This window comes from Mustelus asterias, chromosome 3 (genome assembly GCF_964213995.1).
Source record: "Mustelus asterias chromosome 3, sMusAst1.hap1.1, whole genome shotgun sequence".
NCBI classification, from domain to species: Eukaryota; Metazoa; Chordata; class Chondrichthyes; order Carcharhiniformes; family Triakidae; genus Mustelus; species Mustelus asterias.
The window spans coordinates 19,897,513-19,917,337 of NC_135803.1; the positions used below are offsets into that span (position 1 = coordinate 19,897,513).

Consider the following 19,825-nt stretch of genomic DNA (forward strand, 5'->3'; position numbering starts at 1 on the left):
TTGTGTCGGTCTTCACGGTGGAGGACACAAATAGTATGCCAAATATTAACGATAGAGGGTTGGCAGCAGGAGAAATACTTAATACGATTAATGTTACCAGAGAGGCAGTGCTGGGTAGACTAATGGGACTGAAGGTGGACAAGTCCCCGGGTCCGGATGGAATGCATCCCAGGGTATTGAAAGAAATGTCAGAGGTAATAGTGGATGCGTTAGTGATTATTTATCAAAACTCGTTGCATTCTGGGGTAGTGCCGGTTGATTGGAAAACGGCTAATGTTACGCCGCTGTTTAAAAAAGGAAGGAGACAAAAGGCGGGTAACTATAGGCCGGTCAGCTTAACGTCTGTAGTAGGGAAAATGCTGGAATCCATTATTAAAGAGGAGATAGCAGGGCATCTGGATAGAAATGGTTCGATCAATCAGACGCAGCATGGATTCATGAGGGGAAAGTCGTGCTTGACGAACATGTTGGATTTTTATGAAGATGTGACTAGGGCGGTTGATGGAGGAGAACCGGTGGATGCGGTGTTTTTGGATTTCCAAAAGGCGTTTGATAAGGTGCCCCATAAAAGGCTGCTGAAGAAGATTAGGGCACACGGAGTTGGGGGTAGTGTGTTAAAGTGGATTGGGGACTAGCTATCCGACAGGAAGCAAAGAGTCGGAATAAATGGGTGTTTTTCCGGTTGGAGGAAGGTAACTAGTGGCGTGCCGCAGGGATCGGTACTCGGGCCGCAACTGTTTACCATTTATATAGATGATCTGGAGGAGGGGACGGAGTGTAGGGTAACGAAGTTTGCAGACGACACTAAGATAAGTGGAAAAGTGAATCGTGTGGAGGACGGAGAAGATCTGCAGAGAGATTTGGACAGGCTGAGTGAGTGGGCGAGGATATGGCAAATGGAGTATAACGTTGAGAAATGCGAGGTTATACACTTTGGAGGAAATAATAACAAATGGGATTACTATCTCAATGGAAACAAATTAAAACATGCTACCGTGCAAAGGGACCTGGGGGTCCTTGTGCATGAGACGCAAAAGCCCAGTCTGCAGGTACAACAGGTGATCAAGAAGGCAAATGGGATGTTGGCCTATATTGCGAGGGGGATAGAATATAAAAGCAGGGATGTCTTGATGCACCTGTACAGGGCATTGGTGAGGCCGCAGTTGGAATACTGTGTGCAGTATTGGTCCCCTTATATGAGGAAGGATATATTGGCATTGGAGGGAGTGCAGAGAAGGTTCACCAGGTTGATACCGGAGATGAGGGGTTTGGATTATGAGGAGAGGCTGAGGAGATTGGGTTTGTACTCGTTGGAGTTTAGAAGGATGAGGGGGGATCTTATGGAGACTTATAAGATAATGCGGGGGCTGGATAAGGTGGAGGCGGAGAGATTCTTTCCACTTAGTAAGGAAGTTAAAACTAGAGGACACAGCCTCAAAATAAAGGGGGGTCGGTTTAAGACAGAGTTGAGGAGGAACTTCTTCTCCCAGAGGGTGGTGAATCTCTGGAATTCTCTGCCCACTGAGGTGGTGGAGGCTACCTCGCTGAATATGTTTAAAGCGCGGATGGATGGATTCCTGATCGTTAAGGGAATTAAGGGTTATGGGGATCAGGCGGGTAAGTGGTACTGATCCACGTCAGATCAGCCATGATCTTATTGAATGGCGGGGCAGGCTCGAGGGGCTAGATGGCCTACTCCTGCTCCTATTTCTTATGTTCTTATGTTCTTAAAACATGATTTTTTAAAAAACTCTTAAAAGGTACACTAATGTCACAGGGGTTTAGTGAGATGCTGGTTGGCTGTTTGGGCTCAAGAAAGGAATTCCTTCATGCACTTGAGACATTGGAATTCCCTGCTCCCAAGGGCAATGGTCAAGTATACTCACGGCTGAGATGGATAGGGTTTTGAACTCCAAGGAAATCAAGGTTTATGGGGGACAGGCGAGGAAAAGTGGAGTTGATATCAGAGACCAGCCATTACTTTATGAAATAGCGGAAAGTAGGCATGAGGGAGCACATGCCCCATCAGTGGTCCTATTTCACATGTTATTTCTGATCTCAAAAGATTTATTATTTTGACAGAAAATGGCAAATGATCTTCATGCTAAGAAATAAATCCTTGTGCAGTGAAAATTAGATCCAAGCACCTGCTTCAAAAATGAAATGTGAAAGTATTTGAAAATCCTAATTGGAAAGGCATTGATCCACCTTGCTTTTGTGATGCTGTTAAATGAACAGAATTTTATGGCTCATTTTATAGAAGTTGAGTGGAACAAGTTTATACGTCAATGTCTTTTATTTTAAACTTACAAAAGATAACTTGGGTAGGTACAAGATTAAAATAAGTTACATTTCAAAAATTAAAAAAATTAAACTCTAATTGAAATAATTGACCTACATGATACGTAAAATGCAGTTGCCATGGCAAATTTCCTTGCAAGTGACTTCACCACCAACCATGTGCACTTAAAATCGATATTCTATCACAGTTGAATAGCCAACCTGAATTGCTCTTTCAAGTGACCACAGCAAGGACGGAATAGATCTTAATGTGACCAGAGGAATGTCTCCTAGCCACATGATTAAAATGCTGCTTGCAACAAGTCTACAATCCCCAACATTACATTTGCTCAGGCACCTCTTTACATGGGCAGAGTTCAGCTATAAAAGGGAATTTATAAAAACTTGGGAGTTAGTATCGGTACTGATTTAGCAGTGGAGGAAAATGAGGACCTCAAATAATTCAGACATTTATGAAATACTTCCAAGACAGATAATTTCTAGGCCCTTAGTCATCTAAGTACTAAATTGTTTGAATTACAACTTATTCAACCCAGTGAAAAAGGTTCAAAGCAATTTGTTAGAGGCAACCACTCTCTCTTGTACAACACACCGTCCAAAGCTTTTGCTGTTGAGAGCCAGCACCAATGCACCCCTCTCCAATGAGCTCAATGCCCGTTTTAAGCAAGACATCAGCGAGCACGCCCTCCACTCCGGAAGCCTCAGACAAACCAGTATCAGAGTCACCATCGCAGATGTTTTAACAGTTTGTTTATTAGTGCCACAAGTAGGCTTACATTAACACTACAATGAAGTCAGTGAAAATCCCCCTAGTCGTCACACTCCCGCACCTGTTGGGGTACACGAAGGGAGAATTTAGCATGGCCAATGCACCTAACCAGCATGTCTTTTGGACTGTGGGAGGATTCTGGTTGTATCACAGCTTGGTATGGCCCCTTCTCTGTCCAAGATCGCAAGGAATTACAAAGAGTTGTGAACGAAGCCCAGTCCATCATGCAAACCAGCTTCCTATCCATTGACTCTGTCTACATTTCCTGCTGCCTCAGAAAAGCATAATCAAAGGCCCCACGCACCCCGGACATACTGTCTCCACCTTTGTTTGTCGGGAAAAAGATACAAAAGTCTGAGGACACGTACCAACCGATTCAAGAACAGCTTCTTCCCTGCTGCCAGACTTTTGAATGGACCTACCTCGCATTAAGTTGATCTCCCTCTCTACACCCCAGCTATGACTGTAACGCCACATTCTGCACTCTCTTCTTTCATTCCCTATGTATGGTATGCTTTGTCTGTATAGCACGCAAGAAACAATACTTTTCACTGTGTACTAATGCATGCGACAATAATAAATCAAAATGTTCCCATTAACAATGAGATTATCACAGATTTTCAAATCTATATGCCAAGAATTTAATGCTAATTTTGATAAAACTTTACATTAAAATCTACAATTTTAACTCAGGAATTCAGCAAAAATCGTGGGTAAAGAAGCAGTATATAACTGATGCAGACATTACAACTGGTGGAATCACTACCAATTCTAATTTAGTCAATGATAATGAACATATGACAGCGATGGGCAGGAAAAGATCCACTGGTCCATCCAGCCTGGTCCACACAACTGCAATGAATGCAGTGCTTTTGGATTTTCAAAAAACATTTAAGAAGGTGCCACACAAGAGATTGAGACAAATTAGGGCTGAAATCGAGGGTAATATATTACCATGGAGAAAAGATTGGTTAATGGACAGCAAATAGAGTTGGAATAAACTGGACATTTTTGGGTTGGCAGGCTGTAACTGGGACTCAGCAATGCAAATCAAGATCAATAACTGAAGGGAACCAAGTGTATTTTGTTGAAAGATACAAAGTCGGGTGGGAAAGTAAGCAGTGAAGCAGATACAAAAAGAGGCTGCGGAGGAATGAAGACAGGTTGCATTGTCCAAATGCAGCAATGCCTTGACAATATCAGGCTTGTGCTGACAAATGGCAAGTAATACTCGCACCACACAAGTGTAAGGCAATGACCATCTCCAGTAAGAGAGGATCTAACTACCACCCCTTAACACTAACTGGCATGATAATCACTGAATCCCCCATTATCAGTTTTCTGGGGGGTTTATCGTTGTGGCTAGAAATCCTGCAGTGAGTAACTCACCTTCTGACTCCCCAAAGCTTGTCCACGATGTAGAAGGCACAATTCAGGAGTGTGATGGAATACTCTCCACTTGCCTGGATGTGTGGAACTCCAACAACACTCAATAAGCTTTCCACAATCCAGGACAAAGCAGCCCACTTGATTGGCAATCCTTTCACAAACATTCACTCCCTTCACCACTGACATATACCCCAACATAATAGTTCAGCGCACTCGAGCACTGTAATTGACATAATTAATTTGTGACTGGAAAGTCTGGAATGGGCCCAATGGAGCCTGAAGTTTAGGATGAGGTATAAAAATGCAGAAAAAAAATCCCCTTCAGAGTGAGGCTGGAGACCAGCAGGTAAGCAGCACATCTCTCTCAAACTAATTGATGATTTCTGTAGCAGCAGTGCAGGTTTCATTTAACCGATCAGGTAATTAGTGCTGGATTAGTGCTGTACACATTATGAAGAACTTTCCCAAACTAGCATAAAATATCACAAGTACTTGAACAACATGACGATCGTAGCCCACACTTAAAATTCTGCAATATTTTGCATTATTTGATTTGTTTCTGCACAGATTAAGCTGCTCACTTGTCAGAAATGATGCAGAAACTACAGACCTTCATGTTTAAATTACAAAGTATGGAATACATTATTACCATAAAGCTGTTGAGAATGCTCTGTGAGGTAACTCCATATTTTGGCTACAGCGTGCGCCACAATAATCGGATGCTTGACTTTTATCAGATAACAAGTAAAACCACAAAAAAACTAGTAAAATCATAACTGAAGTCACTACGTGCAAGACAAAAACAGAATGCTGGAAAAACCCAGCAGTTTTCAGTTTGTTTCAGATTCCTGCATCCGCAGTATTTTGCTCATTTCATGCGAGATTGTGTTATGATGACATTTTAAATCTCCACTTGTGAAGTTGTTTTTCAAATGTCTTGCACACAGTTTAACATAAATCTACGCAGAGTTTTGAAGATGCATTTCTTTTTGTCAGTTATGATGGCAAGGCCAGGAATGATCCCATCGCCCCAAAAAACCCTCGAGAAGCTGGCTGTGATTCATCTTCTTGAACTGCTGCAGTCCTGGGGATATACAAGGAGGAAATTCAAGCATTTTGACAGAGAGAGTGAAGGAATGGTAACAAATGTTAAAGTCAGGGCACTGTGGAAGCTTGGGGCGGAGGGAGTTGTGGATTTTGTAGCTGGTGGTGGTTTCCATGGACTTGCTGATCTCGTTCTGTGCGTTAGAGGTCGAAGGTTTAGGAGGCGATGGCGAAGAAACGTTGGAGACATCTTGTAGGCGATACCCAATGCCGCTAAAGTGCAAAGGTGGTGAAGGAAGTGCATATTTAAGTTGATGGACAGAGCACCAAACAAGCAAACTGCTTTGACCATGGACATGTTGAGGTTCAGTCATCCAGGTAAATGGAGAGTATTCCATCATGCTCCTGACTTGTGCCTTGCAGATTGTGGACAGACTTTGGAGAGTTAGGAAATGTGTTACGCACCACAGAATACCCAGCCTCTGACCTACTCTTATAGCCACAGTACAAGTGGCTAGTACAATCCAGTTTATGGTCATTGGCTACTCCAATCACGTCAATGGTGCGAGATTCAGCAATTCTAATACCATTGAACGTCAAGGAATGGTGGCTAGATTTTCTCTTGTTCTAGATGGTCAGTGACTGGCACGTGTGTCACGCAAGTTACTCGCCACATATCTGCCCAAGCCTGAATGTTGTCCAGGTCTTGCTGCACATGGGCACAGACTTTCATTATCTGAGGATTTGTGAATGGTGCTAAACATTGCAATCATCATCAAACATCCCCACTTCTGACATTATGATGGAGGGAAGGTCATTTATGAAGCAACTGAAATAGCTGGGCCAAAATTGGATGGGTGTAAATTGAGAGAGATGGATACTCAATAAGCCCCTGGAGTCCTTGTGCATTGGTCACTGAAAGCAAGCACGCAGGTACAGCAGGCAAAAAATACAATTGATATGTTAGCCTTCATAGCGAGAGGATTTGAGAATAGAGATAGGGATGTTTAGCTGCAATTGTACAGGGTGTTGGTGAGACCACACCTGGAGTATTGTGTGCAGTCTTCCTTATCGGAGGAAAGATGTCCTTGCTACAGAGGGAGTACAGCGAAGGTTTACCAGGCTGATTCCTGGGATGGCAGGTCTGTCATATGAGGAGTGACTAAGTCGGCTAGGATTATATTCACTGGAGTTTAGAAGAGTGAGAGGGGATCTCATGGAAACTTAGAAAATTCTAACAGGGTTAGACAGAGTATATTCAGAAAAAAAATGTTTCCAATGGTGGGGGCATCCAGAACTAGGGGGACACACGGACGTTGACTGGGGGGAATGGCGGAGCAGGCTCCAAGGGCTGAATGGACTACTCCTGCTTCTGGTTTCTATGTTTCTATGACACTGTCCTGCAGACCCCCTGCAGTAATGTCCTGGAGCGGAGATAATTCATTCCCTGAAACCACAACCATCTTCCTAGGATGTTGGCCTATATCGCAAGGGGGATAGAATATAAAAGCAGAGATGTCTTGCTGCATCTGTACAGGGCATTGGTGAGGCCGCAGCTGGAATACTGTGTGCAGTATTGGTCCCCTTATTTGCGGAAAGATATATTGGCCTTGGAGGGAGTGCAGAGAAGGTTCACCAGGTTGATACCAGAGATGAGGGGTGTTGATTATGAGGAGAGACTGAGCAGATTGGGTTTGTATTCGTTGGAACTTAGAAGGCTGAGGGGGGATCTTATAGAGACCTATAAGATAATGAAGGGGCTGGATACGGTAGAGATGGAGAGATTCTTTCCACTTAGAAAGGAAACTAGAACTAGAGGGCACAGCCTCAAAATAAAGGGGGGTCGGTTTAGGACAAAGTTGAGGAGGAACTTCTTCTCTCAGAGGGTGGTGAATCTCTGGAATTCTCTGCCCACTGAAGTGGTGGAGGCTACCTCATAGAAATCATAGAAATCATAGAAACCCTACAGTGCAGAAGGAGGCCATTCGGCCCATCGAGTCTGCACCGACCACAATCCCACCCAGGCCCTACCCCCACATATTTACCCGCTAATCCCTCTAACCTACACATCCCAGGACTCTAAGAGGCAATTTTTAACCTGGCCAATCAACCTAACCCGCACATCTTTGGACTGTGGGAGGAAACCGGAGTACCCGGAGGAAACCCACGCAGACACGAGGAGAATGTGCAAACTCGTTTTTCAGAACATTTTTTGGCTAGCGGTGTCAGTTTTTACCTCGTTGAATATGTTTAAATCACGGATAGATGGATTCCTGATCGGTAAGGGAATTAGGGGTTATAGGGATCAGGCGGGTAAGTGGAACTGATCCACTTCAGATCAGCCATAATCTTATTGAATGCCGGGGCAGGCTCGAGGGGCTAGATGGCCTACTCCTGCTCCCATTTCTTATGTTCTTATGTTCTTTATGTGACAGGCATCAGTCCAGCCAGTCCTCCCACACCCCTGCCCCTCCCCCCAAAATTCCTAGTTACTTAATTTTACCAGTGTTTCTTGATCCCACCCTCAATCTAATGCTGCCTTGATGTCAAGGGCAATCACTCTCACTTTGGCTCTGGAATTCAGTTTTTTGTTCATGTTTGAACCATAGCTTTAAAGAGGTCTGAAAACAAGTGGCTCTGGTGGATTCCGAACTAGGATCAGTGAGTATGTTATTGGTGAGTAAGTACCACTCAATGGCACTGCTGAGGACACCTTACATTACTTTGCTGAAAATCAAGAGCAGACAAAATGGACAATAATTGGCCGGATTGAATATTTCCTACATTTGGTTGCACAGGACATACCCAAGTAATTTTCTGTATTGTTGGGATCATGCTGGTGTTGTACTAAAGCAACTTGGCTAGAGGCATAGCTAGTTCCACTATAAATCTTCATTGCTACAGCTGGGATGTTAAGATGCATAGCTTTTGCTGTATCCGGTGCACTCAATATTTCCTTAATATACCATGTGAATCGAACTGTCTGAGGTTTGGCAGCTTTGATGTTGCGGACTTGAAGAGGAGGCAGAGATGAATCATCCACTTGACACTGGCTATAGATGACTGCAAATGCTTCAGCCTGGTCTTATGCACTCATAGCTGGGCTCTTCCACCATTGAGGATGGGGATGTAAATGAAGCCTACTTATTCCAGTTTAATTGTCCAGTAACATTCACAACTGGATGCAGCAGATTAGTCAGTCATGGAATTGTTTAGTTCTGTCTATAGCTTGTTGCTTTTGCTTTTCAATATGCAAAAAGTCCTGTAGTTTCACCAGTTTGACATCTCCATTTTAGGTATGTTTGATGCTGTTCCTGGCATGCTCTCCACGCTCACTGAACCAGGGTTGTTTCCTGGCTTGATGGTAATGGTACAGCAAGGAACATGCCAGGTCACAAGATTATAGAATGTGGTGGAATATAATTCTGCTGCTGCTGATGACCCATGGCACCTCATGGATGCCCATATGTAAATTAGTAGATCTGTTCTGAATCTGTCACATTTAGCAAGGTGGATTGTTGCACAATACAGTGGAGTCCTGTGTGAAGACAGGACATCTCCACAAGAACTGTGCGGTGCTCACTCCTACCAATACTGTCAAGGACAGACGCATCAGGGACAGGCAGATAATGAGGACAAAGTCAAGTAGGTTTCTCCCTCTGGTTGGTTTTCTTACCAGCTGCTGCAGGCCCCGTCTGGCAGGTATGTCCTCAGGAAATGGCCAGCTTGATCAGTAATGGAGCTACCAAGACACTCCAGGCGATGGACACCAACGTCCCCACTCAGTGTACATCTGTGCTCATGCTATTTTCTGAGCTGCTGCTCAGGGAAAAAAAATCAAACACAAAGTGATTGCTGACCTAGCTTAATTTGTATTTACAAAGAACTTACTACAAAAATGCTTGCACGCTGCTTTTTCATTTTAGGTGAATATATTTGAATTTTTCATTTGGAGTCAACACTATCGTGGCTCTGTAAGCTTCAACTTTATCTTTAGCGTCTTGCCTTTTTCAACTGGGGATATGAGGCATATGATTCCAGCAGAGGATTAAATATGTATTACAACCATGAATAATACAGGAATTTTCAACCCTAGTGCAAGCCTTTTCAAGTGTATGACATGTGGAAACAGGAGTTTCTGGCTATCGCAGAGAATCCTAAGTGGGTTGCTGCAAAGTCCCTATGTTTTTTCTGTCATTTCCTTTATTAGAAAAAAAATGATTTGCCGCCAAACTTTCATGCCTTTGTTTTCAAGTCGTTGGTTTGTTAGGTCGCAAAACATTAACTTTTAATGGTAGATGAAACAATATCTGTAATCCTGATAGTGAAGGTGAATGAGCCACTATCAATTGTTTACTGCATGTTTCTATTCCATGAATGCTTTGATTATCATTTAATTTTATATGCTGTGTTTCAGTGTTACAGAATCTTTCCACAATCCAGGTATGAATTTGATTTTAAAACTAGATAAATTTGATTCAATTTTTACTGTGCAAACATAAAAGCTGGTATAGCTTGTTTATTTTGATTTGATATTGACATACTCTGGCTATTTTGCTTCACATGCTATTGTTGTCTCCTGCAAAAAGACATGCTCAGAGGGCTTAATTATTTCTAGATATGCATGCAACTTAGTTGCATTTATAATCTATTTTTTAATTCAAGTATTTTTTTCCACTTCAAAATTCTATTATCCAGTCAGTTAAATTAAACAGTAATAATGCGAGTTCAGCATTTAAGAATTTCAAGTTTCAGATAAGTCAAATAACAAAACTAAAAATTAAGAGTAATCTGTACACCATGTCAAGGTATAGCATCAGCGTGTATCTATTTAATCAGTCATTTCTTATTGTTCCACTTGACATAATTCTGCACCTTGTGTACCTATATGCATTAAGCTATGTTACATAATCAATTTTGATATGGGGAAAGTACTTTATCACTATAGGGTTCCCTAATACAAAGACTAACATTAATCATGTATAAAATTATACTTTCAGTTCAATTCTTTTGGGGCAGATGGGATGAGGGAGAAGAAAATAGAAGTAAATGTGTCTCCTGTTACAACTGAGGATGAACAGTAGCTTTGGGAAATATGTATCCTGTTCTTTCATCAACTGCTTCTTTCACTTTATTCACGATCTATTTCCCTGCTCTGACAGCCTACTGCTCTCCTAACAATGTTTGGCACAGGGCTAGGTATTACAGGAATCGTCAAGTCTGTTACTTTGCCCAACATCAAAAAGATTGACTGAATCTGTCAAAATAAGCTGCAATATTAGGATCTGGAATGTCAGGTACCAATTTGTAGAGTTCATAAGTTTTACATTTTTTAAATTGAAAAGAGTAATTTTGAAATCCTAGCATAGAAACAAGTACAACTTAAAGTTACATGATAATTTAGCGTGGGAAAGACCATTTGGTTGATCTCACACATCCACCCTTGCACTTTCTCCATTGCACATTCTGATTAGTTCTTAAAATGATTTTAGATTGCTGCCTCTAATGTATCTCAAAGTCCATTCCAAATGTTGGTCACTGAAGAATTATCTTGGACCATCTTCTAAATTTGCTTTTAGCTAATTTTATATCCATTTCTCCTTTTGCCCTTCTGAAACGTATTCTGTATTTACCTTTTACATTGAGTTGAACAAAATTACTATGAAATTATCTCAATCTCTTCCTTTTAAAGACAAAAAGTTTAATACTTTTGTTCACAAAACTCAGATCTCTGAAACTTGGGGTCAGCTATATGACTCTTCTGTGAACTGTCTTAATTGTTCTGACATCTCAGTGACCAGAACCAGATGCAATACTCAAAATCTGATTTGACTGATCTGTGCAATTTAAGCATGACTTTGGTTGTATTCAGTGTTCTAATTGCTTTGATTAGTGCTCTGCATTGGTTGTGCGTATTGAGGTTAAATCTACTGTAGTCCCTAGGTCACTTTGACTTTCATTCTTAGCTATTTCAGTCATATTCACGAATTATGTTGCTTATTGTTAGTTATCCATATTGATTTTTATTTGCCATTATTCTACATATTTGCATATTTTGCAATCATTTTATATTTGTTGATCAACTATTATTTTTAAATTCGTTACTACCTGTAGTTTTTACCCATTTGCTTTGCTTCGGGTTCCAACTCGTTCAAGTGACAGGTAGACCTTTTTCTGGATAGAGCAGAAATCATCTCATAACAGCAATCATGGCCAGAGAGGTCTCTTGGACTAGTTTCCATTGTTTGAAAGGTGCCTTATAGAGTTTTCCTATACCATCTTTCTTAATTGTCCTGGATTTTGTCTGTTTCTCTCCCCTCCCAGGAGATAATTTTCAGGAGTGTGTATATATTGTGATGCCCAAGACATTGCATTTAACAACACAAGAACAGAGGAAATAGGAGCATGGAGTTGGCCAATGGCCTTGTGTACCTGCTCTGTCATTTAGCAAGATTATGGCTGATCTGCCACCTCTATTGTCATATCCCTCAATTTCCATTGTACTCAAAATTCTAGCGACCAAAACGCGTTTTGAATATACTGAACTACTGAGCATCTAAAGTTCTCTTTGGTAGAAAAATCCAAAGATTCACAACCCTTTGGGTTCTCATCTCAGTCTTAAATAATCAGCCCCTTCTCCTGAGACGGTGTCCCCTTGGTTCTAGATTTGGGCTGTCAAGCCCTTTTCTAATCTTGAATGTTTCAATATCACCTCTCATTCTTATAAACTCCAGAGAACCATCGCAGGTGCAGCACTCCCTCAATACTGCATTGCTGTGCCAGCTAGACTGTCTTCAAACCTGGAGTGAAACGGGAATCTGGAACTGACTCAGACAAGAATGATGTCAACTGAGCCAAAGCTGACACAAACAGCTTTGGGAAGCAACATGCTTGAAGATTTGAGAGAAAAGGAAGATCAGAGAAAGGACAGCTGTCTGCACTGACAATAGGGTTAAGGGTGTTATTTAAGAAGTGGGTTGATCAGAGCAGTTATGAAAGGAAGGGGGCAGTATCTTAGGAGAGAGAGCCATCTACAACATCAACTAGCATGGAGTCAGACAGGGAACATGTACTATCAAGAATCACTGGCAAGTCTTTATTTCTCTCTCTCGTCTGAGTTTAGGAATAGAAGTCAATTGTTGTGCAACTGCTACCTCAGCCAAGAGAGCTAACTCAATACAAATCAAGAACGGAACACAGGATCTTTTGGACTGAATGGCTCGATATCACAATGGTTCAGTAATTCATCAGGCGAGCTCTAATTAGATCTGACAGTTTTCACAGACAGCTCATTGATTGGCACTTTTGTTTCTAACACCTCAATATTCAATAAGATGAGGTTTAATTACATTACTAGTAGCTTACAGACATTATGGCAGTGCTTCTAAACACAGACATACAAGCACATTTCTATCATATACTTAAACCAAAAATTTCACCAAACTTGGTGAAAATCAGCAAAAAGCAAATATAATCAGATCACAGCTACTGAAGGCTTCTCACGCACCCATTTTCCAAGAGAGAGAGAAAATCTTGCTGAGTTGAAGATCAGATGCAATACAAATGTAAAATCGTAGAAGCCACATCCAAATTAAACAAAATGTCGGACAGCTTTTCTCCAACAGTTACTTGTAAGGAACGACTCCATTATTTGATAGCAAAAAGGCATTTCTGAAAGTTACACTTGGGGGCAGACAGCATTCAGAGTTTTCTGTCTTTTTCCCTCAAAGTGTTGACTCTTACTAGAAACCAGTTCCACAGGTAATAAAAGCCGGAACTAGTATTGTGCCCAAGTGGTCACTCTTCACACATGAGCCTAGGGTCAGGCAATATTAGTAGATACATCCACTGAAGTGTAGAGGGCATCTCCAGATAACAATGTCACCAATACTATCTTCACCCAACATCTAAACATGCTCTTTCCAGTAAGAGTCACTGGATAGTAGTTTTTCATTTTTCAAACACAGGGGCAACACAGAAAACAGTCAACTCTTCAGTTGCTGTCCCATTGGAGACCAAAAACTCATCACAGATGTAGGGCTTGCTGCAAAGCATGTAAAACTAAATAACTGTAGAACAGCTGGATTAGAATATAATACTGAAGCAGCTCAGGACAAAATTCAAGCAGCTTACAGAAATCTGAATCTTTTGCCAGCCATGTTATAGTTACTAATACAATTTTTATAGTTCTCACTGGGGTACATTAAGTCAGTAATATTTTTGGTAATGTGAAATTAAATTAGTTGTGGCACACAGGTATAATCAGGGCATGTCTGTAATTATCAAACCAACGTAATCATACATTCATTATGTCAATTCATAACAAGTCCTCCAAAAGCATCTTCAATCACCCTGTGTTGATCTAATTTTAGAGATTTCACTCAAAAAATGGGGTCCATGAGAATTTGACTGCCTGTGGAACCGTGCTCAATTTTTAAAGAATCCTGCAGATTTTACTTTACACTGTAGATTTTTTCATTCACTATTTTACATTAATGGGATAAGTGCATGCAATTACATTGGAACCTAGGACTTAGTTTTCTGCCCCCATAACCCTCGACTCCCTTGTCGATCACAAATCAGTCCAACTTTGCCTTGAAGACATTCAATGGCCCAGTCTCCATTGGGGAAGAGAATTTCAAACTAATGACCCTTAGAGAAAGAAAATTCTCCTTAGCTTAGTTAAAAGGGAGACCTCTTTATTATTAAACTGTGTGTCCTGATTCTAGTCTCCCCCATTAATGCAAACATCCTCAGCGATATCTACTCTGTCAAGACCCCTCAGGATCTTGCATGTTTCAATAAGATAGCCTCTCAATTCTTCTAAATTTCAATGGGATACAAGCCCAATCTTTCCTCACAGGATAAACCCTTAATCTCAGGCACGAATCGACTGAACCCTCTCTGTACTGCTTCTAATGCAGTTCTTTCCTTTTTCAAATATAGAATCCCTACAGCACAGAAAGAGGCCATTTGGCCCATCGAGTCTGCACTGACCACAATCCCACCCAGACCCTACCCCCATATCCCTACATATTTACCTACTAGTCCCTCTAACCTACGCATCTCAGGACACTAAGGGCAATTTTAGCATGGCCAATCAGCCTAACCCGCACATCTTTGGACTGTGGGAGGAAACTGGAGCACCCAGAGGAAACCCACGCAGACACGAGGAGAATGTGCAAACTCCACACAGACAGTGACCCAAGCCGGGAATCGAACCCAGGTCCCTGGAGCTGTGAAGCAGCAGTGCTAACCACTGTGCTACCGTGCCGCCCGAGACCAAAGGAGACCAAAACTGTCAGTATTCCAGATGCGGTCTCATCAATACCCTGTGCAGCTGCAGCAAGTTTTATATATTATTCCCCTTGCAATAAACACCAACATTCCATTTCCCATTCTAATCACTTGCTGTATCCTGCATACTAACTTTTTCTGACATGTATCAGGACACCCAGATCCCTCTGTACTTAGTTGTGCAATCTCTCCCCATTGTAATAGTATACTGCTTTTCCATTCTTCCTGCAACCTCTTCAAGTTCACATTTTCCCACATTATTCTCTACATGCTCATTTTTTGCCCACTCATCTAACCATTCCCTTTGCAGATTTCCTCCCTCCTCCTGTAGCACAATGGGTAAATCTGGACAGCTTCAGTCTATGCAATTTCAAATGTCTCTGCTTTTATATGACAAGTTCTGGCAAATTGCCAGTATTATGAAGGGGGAAAAAATCCTGCTGCATTTGAGGTAAATAAATTTTACACAAAACGATCGCAAGTAGTAATTCAACTTCTGGAATAGTGCATGGTTGAATACATATTAAAATGGTGTTCAGCATGCCAATTGAACCTCCCACATAGTCCTTTCTTTTGAATCCAACAATAACTACTTTAATAATTTAGTATGTAGCAAGTGGTTAGGATTCTCCAATTCTATAACTACATATTGTAAAGTAAACCACAATGACAAATGTTTTACCATCTTCAGCCAATTTAAAGCAATTGTATTAGCCATCGAATTCAGATTCTTCCTGAACAAAAGACAAATAAAAGACTTACTTTGCTTGATTAATCTTTTGTCGGCCACGATTATGTTTTCAGCATCAATAACTATGACTTTTCCGTCCCGAGGTCCAACAGCAAAGTTGTCAAAGCTGACATCAAGGAGGTAGAGCGCAAATTCAAAATCATTGTTAGTGAGTTGTTCAGCAATTTCAAGCAACTGCCAGGCCAAGTCTACTCGTTTTTCCCAGGGTGCATTATAGAAACTCCAAAGTTCATTGCCTACATAATTTACAGCCACCATTCTCCCACAGGCTCCAAGGTACTTTGCAAAAGGCCATCCTTCATCTGATGGAAAACTCTGCAAAGACAAGGGAGAAAAAAAAAGTTCAAATATCATCACGTTGAAGCTTAATAATTTATTATATAGCCTACAGGCTATGCAGTTTTGGACTGTCTTACACCATAGGGGTCATAGGTTCAAGCTCCCATATAGTGCTTGCAATGTTATATTCTCTCAGCTACACTTCTTAACAACTGCCTTCACTATGGCATCAGAAACAGAAGTCACATATCCCTCAGGGCAAGACTGACTTGCTACATGGTATAACCGTGTTACAAAGAAGGTTACTGCCATTTTCAAGGAGAAACTATGGAAGGAGAAGCAAAAAGGAAACAAGTGCAAATATTATGAGAGGGGGGGGCTTAATTATGAGGCTAATTTATCTGGCATTGCTCTGCAGTGATGACTAACCATAAATCTACTAATGGCACCTCTGCTGGAACCAATTCCCAGTTGAAACTATCAAAACCAAACCCGTTCCTTTATGCAATTATATTCTTCCTTTTCAAGCACTTATCCAATTCCCTTTCAGAGTTGACTGGCTATTTTGACTAATTGGGAGATTGTACCAAGTGCCCTTCAAATGATAGCTTATCAGTATCATCCACCCCTCCCCACATCCAGACTTGACCCAGCTTTGAGAGACTTCTGCACCTTTCATGGAGAGGGGTAGTCCACCCCTTTTCCATAAATATCATTGCCTTTGCAAAGTCGTTACATGTTACGATAACCAATTTTTCACAGCCTTACTATTTTTCTAGCTTATTCTTTCTAGTTACTGATTTCCCCCCCACATCAGAATCAATCTTTGTCCATTAACCCAATATCTTGAAGGGGAAAACTTAATTTTAATAGTTAAGTGTTATGTAGTCCTGTTGGTTCATTTGTAAATTTCCAGGAATCAATGCACGAGACCTCTGTGCACACCAATTCATTTCACAAGGGTGTGCTTAGATGACTCAGATTAAGTGTATTCCCATGTCATGCTACTCTGCCAGGTAGTGAAGAGTCTAAGTTATTTTTCAGATCTCGAGGTGTGTAAAAAAATAAAAACTTAGCTCAATTGTATATTAGTCCACCATAATTAAGGGGATTTGAAGAGGAAATTCTGATCACAGCAGAAAACAAAGGCTGAATTTAGAACAATGCAACGATGGTGCTGCAGAGTATTTTTTGGACTAAAACCTTATCATAAAATCCCTACAGCGCAGTAAGAGGCCATTCGGCCCATCGAATCTGCACCGACCACAATTCCATCTGGGCCCTATTCCCGTAATCTCACATATTTGCCCTGCTAATCTGCTGACACTAGGGTCAATGTAGCATGGCCAATCAACCTAACCCGCATATCTTTGAACTGTGGGAGGAAACCCGAGCACCCAGAGGAAACCCACGCAGACATGGGGACAATGTGCAAACTCCACACAGACATTGACCCGAGGCCGGAATTGAACCCGGCGCGGTGAGTCAGCAGTGCGAACCACTGTGCCACCGTGCTGCCTTATGATGCACAAAAAGAGATAACTTCTAGAATCTACTTATAATTCCGATAAATACATCACTCATCCCTTATGAAATCTTTTCCTCAAAGAAAATCAGGAACCAACATATTAATATTTGTCTTGTATTGAATTCTGAATGAAGTCCATTGAATTATGCATTGTAAAAGTTATAAAGGTCGATCTAATTTCAGGAATCATTAAACATTTCCAATGATTCCTCTGCAGTCTCACCTCTCCATACCGGCAGAAATGGTGAGCATATCTGTTTTAGATATTCTACGCCATGAGGAAAAACAATAAGAATTTGTATGTTTAAATTAGAAGACTGCTTTAGTTCCTAGTCACACTTTGCATTTCCTGGCCAATCACTCACTTTGCTAAAATGGTCTGAATGAGGCCGAAATCCACAGTAACTTTTAGTGGGCTTGAAACAGAAAATTCTGGACGCACTCAGCAGGTTTGGCAGCATTTGTGGAGTGCGAAACAGAGTTAACGTTTCAGAACAATGATCTTGCCTCAGAACTGTTCTGGTGAAGATCAGCCTGGAACATTTATTCTGCGTCGCCGATACAGGTGCTGCCGGACCTGCTGAGAATGGCCAGCGTTTTATATTTTTATTTCAGATTGCTGGCATACGCAGTATTTTGCTTTTGAAGGAAACAACTACACTGGGACACTTAATGTAATGCTGAGCAGCAGCAAGCGAGCCAGATTACACTTAGAAAAATAAATTTACAATGAATGGTTTTGTGCCAATTGCTTTGTAAAACAAAACTGTAGCCAAATACACAATTTGTTTTGTTCTGGGGGAATAATATTCAATTGTAATTATATTTTAGTGGGTAGAGGCTGTCCCTGGTGCTGCATTTTCATACATACATGTTGCATCATACACCTACAATAGGTGATGCATTTCCCTTCAACGTTGTAACATTGCTGTGCTGACACCAGACCATTTAATGTTAAAGTTAAAGTTTATTTATTAGTCACAAGTAGGCTACATTAACACTGCAATGAAGTTACTGTGAAAATCCCCTAGTCGCCACACTCCGGCACCTGTTCAGGTACACTAAGGGAGGATTTAGCATGGCCAATGCACTTAACCAGCCCATCGTTCAGACTGTGGGAGGAATCCGGAGCGCCTGGAGGAAACCCACGCAGACACGTGGAGAATGTGCAGTCTCTGTACAGACAGTGACCCAAGCCGGGAATCGAACCCGAGTCCCTAGTGCTGAGGCGCAGCACTGCTAACCACCGTACCACCCATTTATTCTATCAGTACAGTATTAGCTTAGTAACCAAATTTTAGAAGTAACTCATGGTGTTGTAACCTCATATTAAATTGATCTTTCTCGACACCCCAGCTATGACTGTAACACTACATTCTGCACCCTCGACTTTCTTTCTCTATGAACGGTATTCTTTGTCTGTATAGCACACAAGAAACAATACTTTTCACTGTGTGTTAATACATGTGACAAAAATTCAGATCAAACATTTTGACTTGAGTCAGCACATAAATGCAGACATTATTAATGCTCCAATTGCCTTCACTATCCGTTATAAAATTCGCTTAAATTTCAAGTTTCAACATCAAGTATATACATTGATACCACTGAAATCTTAAACGAATCCACTAAAAAAAGTGTGCAACTATATTTACTTTCAGAGACCGATGAACTTGTGCATTTCTGTTTATTCCACCCCCACCCCGGGAATAGAATACCATGAAGCTGGCTGGTATTTTACAGGTTTTTAATTAATCAAAGACAGAATTATCCTTCCATCAAAGTATCTTCCAACATTTATCCAAGTGGATACTTGTCTCTTTCTGCCAATGGTACTGGAACCCCACCACACATTGGGCCAAGATTATGTTGCTGCTGAGTCCTTCTGTTTTGGCAGCCAGTGAGGAATGGAGCACATTTAAGCCTGGCTGATCAAGCATTGCAGATAAATGAAATTAGATTTTCATTGAAACGACTACAAAGGCTCCTATCGCACGATGTTATAGCTGCAAAATCTTTTTAAAGAACGTCAATATTTTGCTGCGTTTCTCAGCGTAGGGGCACAGCCAAGGGTTTAGAATCAGCTGCAACTCAGTCATAGAGGTGCACAGCACAGAAAAAGATCCTTCAGCTCATTGCGTCTATATTGGTCAAAGACAAACAACCTAACTATTCTAATCCCATTTTCCAGCACTTGGCCCCGTAGCCTTGTATGCCTTGGCATCGCAAGTGCACACCTAAATACTTCTTGCCACCACCACCCTTTCAAGCAGCAAGTTCCAGACTCCCATCACCCTTTAGGTGATAATTTATTTCCTCACAACCCCTCTAAACTTCCTGCCCCTTGCCTCAAATCTATTTCCCTTAGTGGGGGAGGGGGGGTTCAATAACTAGGGGGCAAAGTTGCCTCCTGTCCACTCTTGTTTATGCCCCTCAAAACTCTTAGGAGAAATAATCATTCTCCAAT

At 41.4% G+C, this 19,825-nt stretch overlaps 1 protein-coding gene across 1 annotated transcript in view; it reads right to left on the reverse strand.

Moving 5' to 3' along the window:
* Positions 1–19,825, reverse strand: part of dipk2ab (divergent protein kinase domain 2Ab) — a 224,646-nt gene that overhangs the window by 103,609 nt on the left and 101,212 nt on the right. Inside the window, exon 3 of the mRNA XM_078205558.1 lies at positions 15,563–15,866. Coding sequence (XP_078061684.1) covers positions 15,563–15,866 — 304 coding nt within the window. The remainder of the gene's footprint in view (positions 1–15,562; positions 15,867–19,825) is intronic.